Consider the following 14,482-nt stretch of genomic DNA (forward strand, 5'->3'; position numbering starts at 1 on the left):
AACTTTATATACACACACTAGGAGAGAGCTTCCTATTTAAGATTATTAAAGATAATAAAATATACATATATTAAACTTAATATTTTTCAGAATTACATTCAATCTTAAAAATCGAATTATCTACTACAGAATAGGATTGCTAAATCGTAGATTTATTTGAAATTAGTCGGATAAAAATAATAAAAGTTTTATATGTATGTATAACAGTTTACCAGCGCTTTTTCTTTTTAACATAAGATATTCCAAAATATTGTCTTCCATTAGTGAGTCACTCAATCAGTCAAATACGTTTATATGTTGAGATATTTATTATTTATTACAATACAATACGTAAGGCTGTAAAAATAAACCTACAAATCGATTTTCAACTACTTTAACACGATTATTTTATTGATGATCAATCGAGTTAAATAAATCGTTTTTAATGAAAAGCCGACAGCTCAGTTTTAATTTAATTATGCATCAAAATTTAAAATATAATTATTTTCCATCACTGTCTATTTATATTTCCATACTTTTCATACTGGTAAAGAACCCAAATTTAAAAAAAATAGTTTTAAGAAAACTCGATATTTACTCGATGATTTATTTGCTGATTGATCGACAACTTGATGCTATTTCTTCTATTTTTAATGTTGCATTTTAAACTCGATTCACATTCCTGCTTTACGCAAATGTAAGACAAAATAACGTTTTCATAATTTTTATAATATTATGAAATTCATCTATGTCAACAGCCAATTTGAATTTATCGTGATGTCTGCTAAAAATATTTGGCATCCAAACATATTATTCTGTGTCATAAATAAATAAGCGTAAAAAGAAATTCAAAACAAACCAACTCGAGATAATGATGTTTTACGATGTGCTTTGAGTGAATCCTTGGCAATGCTGACCGTTTAGTTGGCCTGCTCATTGCCTCTCAGACAATGTGCTGTCAGTTTTACAATTGTAATTTAATGGTCTGGCAAATAAAAGAACAACAAGTTTTTGACAACTTGCGAGTTCATCCAATATCTGTCTCAGATATACAAAACAGATGTATACAAAAAATTGTTATTAAAAAAAAATATTTGTAGTGTATTTATCTAAGTTTTCCAATGAGCTTTTCGAGTGAAAATGCCAATCGGCTCGATCTCTGCGAGATGCTCCACCTGTGCAACGTGTTCTATACACACAGATACACCGCACACAGTGACAGGCAAAAAACTATACTTAAGAATGATTTTTCGCTTATTTTTAGCAATTGAATTTAGCGTTATTTTTTCGAATTTTTTTCTCCCGCCTGCTTTTTCACTGTTCATAATCATGTTCATTTTCATTTTCCACACATATTTCACCTGAGTGTATATATACACATACAGAGCAGAGGCCATATAGTTGGGCCGGCGGCGACTCTAGTATAGCTACAGCTATATATCTATCTGCGAGTATATATGTAAAGAGATGGCTGGCTGGCCAGTTCGTATCTTCTAGATACTTAGTGCTACGAACGGCGCTGGCCATAATTTTATTTATTTTACGCATGTATATACTTATATGTACTTGTGTGTATATATGTATATAAGGGGGGGGGTCTACAATAATATTTAACATTTTGTGTGCTTGCCACATTTTGGAATGTGTAATAATTTAAAAATATCTTGGCGAATATGTAGCAATACAAAAGATACGAAAGATAAATAAGTCAGGTATAAATAGAAAGCAGAGGACATTTTTATCAAAATTGAATTTCTATATTGAAGAAAATATAAATACAGGTAGAACTAAGCAGAGATACTTAATGGGAAAGCGTGGATTCTGCAGCTTAATACCAATGGAAACTTGTGATACACCTGTGCCAGGTATTCACACCTCATTCCGCATTGTTTTACAGCTGCACTGAGGTCAGTGATGAGATGTCGCCCCCAAACTGTAGAAATCACTCGCTTGCTCGATCTTCTTTGTGCTTCGTGTTTCGAGAGGCAGCACAAAATTGGGTCAAAATTGTTATGATCACACAGAAACACATACATACAGATGTATTTATTTATATATATATACTTAGAAGCACGCCTGCTATGCAGTTATATATAGATGGGCATCAGCTTGTACTGAGTACTCGTCGTATGAGGTGTTTTCCTGCTTTATAAAGTGTGTGCCCATTTGACGAGTGCTTCGGCCACTTTTTGCATGCCTCACTTGAAGCCTGAGGCAACTTCACCCCGACTAGTGGCAAGATCACTTGGGGCATTGGGTGGAAGGCTTGTGCTAAGTGCTATAGCTAGATAAGCTCAAGTGGGTGCCGTCACAGCTCCATGTGGGTGGTTGCAAAGGCCACAAATTCCAACAGCAACACCCAAAACCAAAAATAAACATTTAATGCATTCAAAAACAAACAACAATTAACAGTGTGGGCCGTAATGCATTATCCTATCCACCAACAAATTTCCCTTTTTGCAAATTTCGAACGTTGTCAACTTCAAATCGAATCTTGAATCTCTCCGTTTGATGATGGATGATTCACAAAACACACGGTGTGCCCATAATGTCAATTACCATTGTACATCACTCAAAAGTCCATTTGATAAATCCAAGTACTTTACTTTTGCCTTTTGATGCTACAGTTGCTGGCCATATATCCCCGACCATCTATAAGTAGATCTGTGTATAATACCCTGTGACGTGTTCGCCGCCAACAAAACTTGTGAGTCATTGCAGATACTCGTATATGACTATTGCTTATAGAGAGGATAGATAGATAAATAAATACTATATGTATAGATGTCTACAACGTGGGTGCCTCAGCGAACTTGCCAAAGAATATTAAATGCAATAAACATTTATCGTTCTAATTCAAATTTGTAACTATTACAATGTTAAATTTAACTTAAAAATATATGCAGCAATGTAAACCAAGAGTTTTCAACTGAAAGATTGAGAAAAGAATATTTTAGATGAATTGCCTTTGCAGACCTTTTCATTTAAATCGCTAAATACAAATTTCATAGGTCAAGTACTCATTAATTCAAATAATAATCGTGTGTGAAAACTGTAATCAGATTGATATGTTGATATATTATACTTGCACCTCTTGTAGCTTAAGTATTTTTATGTGTTCTCCCATTTTAATAGCTGCTGACACATTTTTATTAGCCGAAGGTGATTAATCATCATCAGAAAAACAAATTTGCAATTGTAAACAAGAATCTCAATGGGAATTTTATTAATGTCTACATCATTCGAATTTTCTGTCGATTTTAATAAACATTAAGATGGCCAAAAACGTATTTTCTTAGTTTTGAAAATTTACACAAATTCTGCGTCATTTGGTACGGTAAATAAAGTATTGCTTAAATTAAAACATACAATTTTTAATATTATATCTGTACTTTTGTAAAATTAATTTATTGCGTTTAAGTACACATTGATCATTTTACTACCAACATGGAAGGTGATGTTAAAATTTGTAGTGTAGTGTGTATTTATAAATAAAGAATGAGTAAATAAATAAAGCATTTATCTTATTTAGTTTCTTTATAATATATTTTAATCTTACTTTATGCATAGATTAAAATGTATTTTAAACAATATCATGTATGTAAATTCTGTCTCAATACAGGGTATCTGCTAGTCAAGCACTTTACAACGCTGCTAAAATATTGCTAAAAAACTAAAAAACTTGAGCTGCGCGCCGTTTGCAGGTTGTGATCGTTTTTTGTACCGTGTGGCAACCTTGAATAATACATCGTAGACAGAAACCCAACGAGCTTTAGCAATCGAAACATAGATGGCGCTTTTTGTTGAACGTACCGTATGAAATGCAAAAAATTAATAATTTGATAAAAAATTAAAATTCGAAATTAAAGAAAATCAAAGTAACAATTTTAATAAAGTTCGCCCAGGACTTGGGGGGAAAGACTTAGAAAATTTAAATCTAACAAAAATAAATAAATCAAAAAATCGAGAAAAATCTAACAAAAATTCTGCAAAATTTTAAAAAATTCTAGCTCCAGAATTAAAATTTGGAAAAAAGGTACAAAAATTTAGAATACCCATTTTCGGAAATTTACTTATTTTTTTAAGTAAAAAAAATCAAACCAGATTGAAAATTTTTACCGAGTGGCAGCCTTCAGCTTAAAGCGCTGCTGTGGTGTTTGATCGCTAGGTGGCTAAATTAGCTTCGGTTGGCATTCTGCAAAAAAAAGTTTATAAAATCAGCTGATTTCAAACCAATTCACAACTTACGAAATCAGTGCAGTTCTTTATTAATCGTTCTGATTTACAGCAATCATATTAAACAAATAATTTGAAAGTTCAGCTTAGCCGAGATATTTAATTTTCTACTTTTGCGCGCATTTTGGTGCTTAATTTCGTATGAGATTTCATTTATTGAAATGCTGCCGGCGACAACAACAACAATAACAAGAACAGCAACAGAAAAGGCGTCTGGAAAAAGCATTATAAATAAGGAACTTTCCTACAGTCCACTTTTTCAGATCCTTTGTCCTTTAGCGATTTTTTAGCGTAATTAAATGTATTAAATAAACAAATACAAAATCAAAAAAATTAATAATTAAAGATAATTGGAATTTGAATTTATTAAAATAATTAATCTTAAATTCAACGATTTTTTGCCACAATTTTTTATTCTCTATATATAAAATTAACAACTAACAATTCGAATTAAATAAATAATTAAAATGAAATACACGTTAAAAAAAATATTCTTAACTTAAGAAGAACTCAATTAAGTTTGTCAAACGACGCATGTTGACATAATTGACCAGCAGAATGTAGGCGTAACAGGTGTATATATAGGCCCACCATTGAAAGTGTAGCGGATCCTTAGTCCAGCTGCCCCTGCGGCCCCAAGTAGCGTATCCATGTGGCTGCAACACATGCCCATAATGCCGTTCGCTGAGCAGCCGACGGAAGGCAGCGCCGGTCAAATAGACGACACTCAGCAGCAGAATGAGGCGACGCAGGTGCACCAGCAGCAACGCCATTCCCGTTTCCACCAACTGTTGTTCCTTGTGTCTATCTACATACAGGTTGGATATGTATATTAATGAACTCTGATTAATTTTCTTAAAATTTGCACGCACTTTTTTCACACTTTCAATTTTCGCAATTTCCTCGTGATGCTCAAAGCAAATTAACGTAAATTTCACAAACTTATTTATACTTTTTATCTCTGCCTTTCGGCAGCTATTCGTTCTCTGCTTTGTATTCTTTTGTTTTCATCGCACATTTTGTTTGCTTTTCGTTATTTTAGAACTGGCAACACTCGCAAAAGTTTTTTAAATCTTTTTCTTGGGCTTTTGGCGGTTTGTTTTATTGTTGTAAACTTTTTTTGAAAATGAAAAATTGGGTTTATGTAAATTAAATTAAATAATAGTGAACAAAATGGCATGATGAATTTATTTATTTAGTTTAACAATATTATAAAAAATTCCTTAAAAGCATATCAACTTAAATGAAATAGTAGAATAGAGAAATCCAAGGTGGTTGCTGAAGTTTCATACAATTTAAGTAGCAACATTTTGACATACATAAATTCCAAGTACTCAAATCCATGTCAGGCTGCCACTTGAAAGACTGCCCTTAGAACAACAACAGATGAAATCTCTTCAAATGCCTTTCAGCGTGGCCCAAAAGAAGAAGGCAGCCTGTGATTAGGGCCATAAAAAACTAAATAATAAAATCAACAAGCGGCGACTACGTTGCGTATACATAATGCGTATGCGTAATATTGTTTGATTCGTAAAAAATACTTGAGACATGGCACTCCAGTCCTCATGATAACCTTGAATCAATCCACAGCATAGCCCAGTCGGAGAGTGAGAATAACAAAGGCGTCGATTATTGCAACATTATACACAACAGTGAGGTTGGTTAAGAACAATATTTAAATTAAATATTGGCACACAGCGGCCAAATGCCTGAAAGATGAAAACGATGGCGAATGTTGCAACATGGCCAATGTAAACTCAACTGAAATGTTTAGCCAAAAAGTGATCCGGACGCGTGTGAGTTTCGTGTAAATAAAAAGAGAAAAAACTATTAACTGCATTTTGCGTTTATTATTTTTAGCAGTGACATGGATAAATGGAACAATCGACACGCAACGTTTTATTGGCTAAAAGCCCGGCATTTTCTCGTTCTGTACAAAATATTTTGGCTTTTTTACGCAATGTGTGAAGACGACGAAGACAATCCCAGACACAAGGCAAAACATGACAAGACCGTCTGTTCATTCTGTTGATGTTGTTTTTTATGCTCTGTGGATAACAAGGTAACAGAGATATCTTTGATCTATCCTATTGATCGCATTCATAAAGTAGATCATTGAGTCTGAAACTAGACCTTTTTCTTATGTACTTTTTTAATAAAGCTCATATTATTAATTTTTATTATTCATTAATTTATTATTAGAATTTAATTTATGACATTTATTTGTTTAAATGAGACTGTTACAGGGATATCCTTATAAATTTTAAAATATTTTAAGCCTGTGTACAGATATATTTAATTTTTATTTTAATTATTGGGGGTAATGACTATAGAAGAAATGCAATTTTTGCATTATTTTAAACTTATAGGATAAATATTGGGTGCACTGAGAATCTTACAATTAATATTATCATTCATAAATTTCTTTTTAATATCATGCTTCCTGAATTTGATATTGCTTGCTGCGCTGCAAGTGGCACACCAAAATTCCTCTGGCCAAAATTTATTGTGTTTTATGGACATGCAAACAAATTGTTCCCCTTGAACCAACAACTCCTCCCCTATTAATTTTATTAACTTGCGTTTGCATCTTTTCATTGCATAATCTGTCGCTGCCTCCACCATCCACTCCACCATGGATATCCATAAATTACAAACTCAAAATCGTAGAAATGATTGAAAGGCAGCCGAGGCGTCACAATGCTCCCAGTGGCTGCCACCGATTCCCGTTTCTCGTTTCCCGATTCCCTGCTCCCTGTTCCCAGTTCCCAGTTCGGTTCCGTATGATTGACCGCGTTGTGCACCTCGCTGGCTCAATGGCCCACTGGCTGCTCTCGGGGATTGCCGAGGTCTGACTTTTATGGCTGTCGGTGTATTTTTTATGGCCTGCCCAAAATTCATTTCTCGTTTTGAGGCAACTACTTTTTTCTTCTTCTTGTTTTTTTTTGTGTTTTGTATTTTCTTTTTGTGTTTCTCGATTTGTTTGCATTCATTTTTCTGGGACTGGTGCGTTGGCGTCTCGCACGCATTGGGAAAATATTTGTGGAAAGCATGCGAAATGCACGCGTGTTGCGGCTCTTTTATTTTTTAATGCAGCGTTGAAAGCTATTTGTATCTGTCGGTCAGATTAGGTTAAGTTTCCACGCCTCTTTCACCTCCCCTTGGCGGCGTCTGTGCAACGGCAACAGCAACGGCAACGGCATCGGCATCCATTGCAACCACTGCATGTCTTTCGTCAAAGTGTCGAGCCACTTTGTTTGCCCCATCCTAAATCTCTATCCCTATCCCTTACCCATTCTCTTGGCTGGCTATTAGCTATTGATGCCCGCTTGGATTTTCCGATTTTTCTCAGATTTTCAGGCAATTTAGCGTCTTTGTCGCGCATTCTGATTTATGAGGAGAAAGGGCAGGCGAATAGAAGGGACGCAGATGTCATTCGAATGGGTTTTGGCATTTTGCGCTCACATATTTAGTTTAAATAGTCACTAAAATATCAAACCTAATACTCACACGTTCACAAAGAACCATTCCCATAGTATTGGCCATGTGCTGCAGGCCAAAAAGCAAAAGCCAATTTCTTCTGTATTTGAATTTCATGAATTTTTGAATGGACGTAATTTTAGCCGAGCCGCACGCTTCCGGTGCTCACTGTGTGTATGCTTTTGTGGATCTGCCTGTAGATCTGGCTGGCCGGCAAAAGTGGCACACCGATCGTTATTTTTAAATGAAGAACAGAAGAAAATATCAGTGCACATAGTGCGATCATATGTGTCGCTCTTTCGCTATACGAGATTCGAGTATGTGCATGATATTCATAGCATATATCAATGATAAATTAATGCCAGTTGTTCTTCTGGGCAAAGAAGTTCTCAATTGCATATATGTGCAGATATTTGTAAGGGATTTGAGAAAGGATAATGACTTCTTCTTAATTAATAATTCTTTATACAACTGCAAAGTTAAAATCTATGATATCTCATAAGTTTCTATTTATGATATTTGCATTTATCTGTGATTAATTATTGCCAGTTGTTCTTCTGGACTAAATAGTTGTTTTTTGCATATCTATCCAAGAGATTTGATTTGAGTTGCATTTGTACTTAAATGCAGAGTTTCTTAGAAATATATTTTCTTCATGTTCAAAATAAAACTACAAATTTGTCAGCCCAACTTAAAAATTGCTCATGAGTTCCAATTTATGATATGTGCATGATATTTTAGGCAATTATTTGTGATAAATTAATGACAGTTGTTGCTGTTGTTGGTTGGGAAGTTCTGTGTAAATATATATATGCACTTTTGTATATCTAAATATGAATTTTTCTAAATACCACTCTAAGAATTAAGTTGTCACAACGATGCTCTAAGTAAGATATTACAAAAATTCTGCTTGTTTCCTATATTTTTTATATAAAATTGCAAATTTATTAATACAACTCAAAGATTACTCATGATACCGAATTTATGAGTAATTATAGAGATATGTGGAAGCAGTTATTTATAGAAAATTATATTAACATAGGTAAAGTTTTTAAAATTTATTTAACATTTTTATCAGGTTATTTAAGAGCTACAATCTAGATTTTTAAGGCTGTCGAAATGAAAACACTTTCGGGAAGATTTGAAATGGGCTGCTGACCGGGCGCCCGATAAATTCGCCATATATACGCAAAGTTTTATTTATTTATTTTATTATTGCAATTTACAAACGCAACGAGCCGAACTGAGACTGGGCATATGAGAGAGAAAAAGAGAGTGAGCAGGAGAGAAGGAACAGGAGCTGCTCTCTTTCTCACTCTCTCTCTCTCTCTTTCACTCTCTCACTCTGTCTGTCTCTTGGGCGATCTCTCGCCCAAAATACACGCAATAGAGCTCACGAAAAATTCAGTTTTCAGTTCAGATATTGTTGGCGCACGCTCGTCGGAAAATCTCAGCACAACATTTTCCACAACGGGCAGTTTTTCTTTGACAACGCGCCGAGTCGCACACGATAAGTGCGATACGTGAGTTCGAGTTGCGAGTTGCGAGTACGAGGAAAACGCGCGTCGCGTTCGCAGGCGACAAAAAATAAATGTGTGCGGCGTATACATTTGCTAAATTGAACTATATAAATAGCAACAAGAGCTAAAGTTTTTCGTAAAATCGGGAAAAATACAAAAGGAACGCATCGTCCAAAAGTGATGCTCCCGAGTGTAAGAGGAATAAAAAATCGGAGCGACAGCGCATAAATAAAAAGAGGCCTGTGACGTGTCTCAGTTGCCTTTACCGGCTGCATTCTCAATCCCCTGTCCAATGCACCTCGTCTGCAGCAATTCCTGCTGCCGGCGGATTATGTAAAGTGGCACACAGTAAGCTCGTTGTCGAGGGCCGCCGATCAGCGCGAAAAAATACGCACGGAAACTTTTGTTTGAATACGTTAAGCGAGAAATCAAAGTGCAGCAAATGTATCTATTGAATGTGCCCAAGCAATGATATCTCTCTTTCTCTTGTGTGTCTATCTCAGTCTCTTGTGCCGTTTGTCGCCAGTTCCCAGTAAATGTATCTAATTTATTTTGCATCTATTGCAATTGAGCGGCCACCGTCGATGCATCCGAAAGATACGCGCGTCGTTTGTCTAATTGCCATCAGTAGTTACTTATTTGTTGTGTGCGAGTGTGTGGCATCCAAACGTATTGAATTACTTGCAAAATTCAAATGTCCCCATGCAAATTGATGCCCATCAAGTGTTAGAATAAAATATACTGCAAAGCTGATCAAGAAATGTATCTATAGCTAGAACTGTGTGGTGTGAATTACATGAATAATTAACAAAAATAATAAATTTAAATAAAATAAAAACAAAATAAAATCGAATACAGAAGAAAAGCAAAAGGCAAATAAAACGCAATTGGTTATTGAGGCGCGTTGCCAAAATAACGTAATCAGCATGTCATCCTATCGAAGTTATGTAAGTAAACTTTATGCTGCGCCAAGTATCTACAACTCTTTAGATGTATCTGTAGCTGTATCTCTAGCTGTAGTTGTAGCTGTAGCTGTGTGTATTTCAACAATTTCGACAGCTTTTGTTTGCAATTTTCTATTTTGTTTATTTCTAATTGTTGCTGCTGTTTGTGTATTTATTATAGTATCTAGTTGTCGATTTTCAAAGCACACACACACACATTTGCTCAAACATTGTATTATAGCTATTAATTTGGCTTTTCCTTTTGGCCTTTCATTGTTTTCGCCAACTTTTGTTGTTGCTCTTCGTGTTGTTGTGCTCAGTGTTTCAGTTCAGTCGTGTTAATGGCCCAATTCCATGATAAACAATTTTCAAAACTTTTGGCCAGCCGTTTTGGTAATTGATATTTGATTTTGTTTTCGCCTTTTGGCTGATTGTTCCAATTTTCATATATCGTATCACTGCGGACGGTATATTTGGAACACTCTGAGGGCTTGGTAGGCGATTATTTCATTATGAAATACAATAAAAGTGTACTATATGTATCTTTGAAGAATATCAAAGACCCTTTCTTTGTGTCACACTCATCAGATACTTTCATTTTATTTTATGTGATCCTGTGAAACTTGTTAAGCACTTGGCTCATAAATCAATTAAAGATTGTGAACAGAACGCACAGAAGGCGCTAAATAAACCGATAAACCGATCAATTTATGTGCCCAACAAGTTTCTACTTTTGGCAGCTCGAAGTGTTTTCCCACTTTATTTTTAGATCGATTCTAAAAATGGACGAAAAAGGAAAAAAATAATTTTTTATTACTGTGCGATGTCGCTGAAAGTTTGTCTTGTTGGTGTTCTCATTGTTGTTGTTTGCTGTAGAGTGTTGCTTTTATGGGCAGAAGGAAGTTGTAAATATTTATGAGAGGCATAAAGTGGAAAAATTGTCTCCTTTTTGGAGTGAAGCACGCACCACCTAATTAATTATTAGAGTGTGAATATTCCTTAAAAATTTGTAAAACATGATATTTAATGGCCATTTGAGAATGGGGGGCAGGCTATGTCAAAGTTAACAGTTATTATTCAAGCTATTTGAAAGTCAGATTTCAGTACACAACATGCCCAGACGTCGTCGACCCCGTTGTAAGGTGAAACCTTTGATTGCGCTGCACCAGGAGCCCGGGGACAGCGATGGGAGTCAAGATGATCAAAACGAGAGTAAAAGCGATGAATTGGATGCTCCAATAGCTGCCAATGAGTTCACATCCAATGTGATGTCAGCGGGCAACGATTGCGACTATAAACTCTTTCCAGAACTGTACAATCAACTCCCTTCTCTGCCCACATTCGCTGATGTTTTTGGCCAACACTCTGACGTCATCTTTCAGGATAATTTGGCTGTCGATTATCCCGTGTCTGGCAATCATGTGTCAGATATTTTTGGCTTGTCTGGATTAATTGGCAATCTGCGGGCGACTCGCAACAATGGCAATGCTGTGCAGTTGGCCATTGGCGAGGATCTGACCACATTTGGCCTAGATCTGGCTAGTCAGGGTGATATCTATGTTCATTTCAATGGACCATTTACCCAACAACCGGCGGGTCGAAGTTCAGCCAACTGTGCCCTGGAGTTGGGCATGCGGGGAATGCGTGATGCCATTAACAATTATCCAACGAGACCGCCAATTTGGGATCCCTTCGTTCCAGAGACCAGAAACTTGGGATTGATACTCCCCGTGCCAAAGTTCTCGCAGCAATCACGTGAAAAATCAGCCTAGTTTGATGTCAATTGGCAACTTTACAAATTGCTGTTCTTCGTTTTTCGATTATTTGTCAGCCAGATAATATTTCGCTTCTAATTAAACATATACAACTACTTTAATGTCCTTTCTAAATATAAATCTCAAAACATTCGATAGAAAAACGAGTTTCACTTGAAACCTTGTATTAAAGTCAAAGATCCAACATTTTTATTACAGTTTGCAATTTATTCAAGCATTTGCACTTTAACTATTTACATGTTGTTCCTCTAGTCATAATAATATTTTATTTTTATTTAAAAGTGCTCTCTTGTGTTCTAAGAATTAAAAATGTTTTTTCTACAACATTGTTTACTTGAAGATCATAAATATTTTCCATGAGATACATACTTTGCCTAATCTAGATTCGAGTTGAATTCGTTAAACATTTGCAAGATGATTATCTCAAAGAAATTTCTCTAAGTTCTAGGAATAAAAATCAACTTGATAAAGATGAAGACTAATTTGTTTTAACGATTAATCTTTTTGTTAGAAAATTAGTGTTAAACATCTCAGAAAAATGAGCAGAGTTAAATAAACTACGATGTTTAGAAAAATTCTCTGAATTAAGTGAAAATAATGTAGTCGTAAAAAGTAATCATAAAGTCATTATATATGAAAGTACTATTTTCCAGCTACAGAGTATCTTTTAATACAATAATTCCCATAATAATAATACCTTCGACTTTCCCCAGCGTTTATTCTACAACAAATCGCATAAATTTGTACTATGCTCGCAGTTATTTTGACACTCTGACACAAAAAAAACCAAAAAAAAAAAAAACCAAAAGACAACAAACTAAAAATGATTTTAAAAATAAATCATTTGTCGGCGTGCGAGGCGGCACGCGAATGTAATTTGATTTGGTTGGCCAAGTCAGAGAACATTTGCCGCACGCCCAGTTTTATAGACTTTGCCAGCTGACAGATAGACCCTGTTATTGTTGTTGTTGTTGTTGTGATCGCAGTCCTTAACGGAATCGGCTAATTGAGTCCACATAATAACGCTGTCAAACGGGCAACACTCTGGAGTGGCATACAAAGTACACATGGCAATCTTCATCTGCATCTGCATCTGCATCTTCAGCTTCAGCTTCAACTTCATCATGGATCTGCTGCCATCTTTTACTTTCCTTCTATCTATCTGTCTGTCCATTTGCTTGTTTTGCACATTGTTGTTCTATTTGTGTTTGGCATTCCATTTCACTGAGCTGAAAACAACAACAAGGAGAAGAACAATTAACTGGGATCGTCCCTTCCCCATCATCGCAATGGGCGGGCGGTACTTAGACGCTGGAAAATATGCATTTTTTATGGTACATGTCATTCGCTTGTTGCCGTTGTGGCATTGGTGGCATGATGCTGGCGCTGTGGTGTGGGCCGTGTGGGTCGTGTGGCGCCAGTGCCGTTGAGCTCCACTTGGGACAGTTTAGTAATCATCAGCATGGAATTCCATGCACGAATCGCATTCGAGAATTCGAAATTATACAACATTAAACTAAAGATCTTTCTTTTGGCTCATTCATTTTATGAGCGATTTTAAGAACTCTTTACCTGTGATTTAATTTGGGTTAAGATTTTTCCGGAATTCCTAAATAGATTTTCAATATTATTCAAAGGTTTGCTTGAATTCCTAAGTATTCATTGCGATGCAGTTTATACTCGAATATTTGTCGTCTAAAAATGTTGATGTTTGCCAAAAACTATAAAAATGCGACATGGATTTCGCAATATTAATGTCACGTCTGTCGGATCAAATGATATGTTGTCTATTCACCCTTTTTCCCCTTCCTTAAGTCTGTGGGATTTCCGTGGCAAGGCGGGCTGTCTTCTAATACACTGCGGCCACAAGATTAGAAGGCAGATGTTGAAATAATCGAAATGAATCTGTTTACACGTCCAAATTAATTGAAAAACGCGTGCTACAGCGCCATTTAATTGAAATTGAAATTCAAATACATCGAAAGCAAAAGAAATACAATGCTGTAGGCAAGTTCAAAGCGACCTCTTCTCTCCCTGGGGGCGTTGATCGCGGGTTGTGGGCAGGTTTGCCTTTCTGCTTCAGGGTGTTGATGTGTCTGTGTTGTTGCCTTCGCCTGTTGCAGTTGTTGATGATGATAAAATATTCGTGCGAATTGTCCAAGGCACCTCTCAATGAATTAACCAAATTCTCTGTGAGGGCTGTGGAAAGTGGAAAGCAAGTGAATTCAATAATGGATGTGCTTAAGTGCGCCAATCAATCAATTCAATCTTGCACTGCTTCCACTTGATTAACGCATAACTCAAGGGACCCAAAGCACACACTATATTACAATTATTTCAAGTGGATTACATAATGATTAAACCTGTGGAGGGTATTCAAATTTTGGCATTAAATATGTAACACATTAAAGCAGATGTTGCAGGCTTCATGAATCATGATCATTAGATATATTCATTTGAATATTTACCAAACTATGTGTCTGCATGATTTCAGAGACGATAAGAGACAGGGAAGAAATATTACGAATTGCAATTATGAAAATTAATG

General features: G+C 35.7%; 3 protein-coding genes across 6 annotated transcripts in view; 2 read left to right on the top strand and 1 right to left on the bottom strand.

Annotated features, from left to right (window-relative positions):
• Positions 1–4,659: 4,659 nt before the first annotated feature.
• On the bottom strand, positions 4,660–5,223 carry LOC117788014. Of its 2 annotated transcripts, none has more exons than XM_034626668.1 (2): positions 5,088–5,223; positions 4,660–5,019 (listed from the first exon to the last, which is right to left on the bottom strand). In XM_034626668.1, the coding sequence occupies exon 2, from the start codon at positions 4,986–4,988 to the stop codon at positions 4,710–4,712; it is 279 nt and encodes a 92-aa protein (XP_034482559.1). In that variant the 5' UTR covers positions 4,989–5,019; positions 5,088–5,223; the 3' UTR covers positions 4,660–4,709. The 2 variants fall into 2 exon arrangements, with proteins under 2 accessions (XP_034482559.1, XP_034482558.1); XM_034626667.1 differs by having other exon boundaries at positions 4,660–5,023; positions 5,088–5,214.
• A 4,903-nt stretch (positions 5,224–10,126) lies between these two features.
• Positions 10,127–14,482, top strand: part of LOC117787915 (FH1/FH2 domain-containing protein 3) — a 41,810-nt gene continuing 37,454 nt past the window's right edge. For all 3 annotated transcript variants that reach the window (XR_004617707.1, XM_034626545.1, XM_034626546.1), the window contains exon 1: positions 10,127–10,162. Coding sequence is in view for 2 of the 3 variants with exons in the window: in XM_034626545.1 (XP_034482436.1) it covers positions 10,142–10,162 (21 nt within the window). In the remaining variant the exon portion in view is untranslated. The remainder of the gene's footprint in view (positions 10,163–14,482) is intronic.
• Positions 11,255–12,071, top strand: LOC117787917. The gene has a single exon (XM_034626549.1). It carries the CDS (start codon positions 11,272–11,274, stop codon positions 11,929–11,931), a length of 660 nt encoding a protein of 219 aa, XP_034482440.1. The 5' UTR covers positions 11,255–11,271; the 3' UTR covers positions 11,932–12,071.

Source organism: Drosophila innubila (assembly GCF_004354385.1).
Source record: "Drosophila innubila isolate TH190305 chromosome 3L unlocalized genomic scaffold, UK_Dinn_1.0 0_D_3L, whole genome shotgun sequence".
Taxonomy (NCBI): Eukaryota; Metazoa; Arthropoda; class Insecta; order Diptera; family Drosophilidae; genus Drosophila; species Drosophila innubila.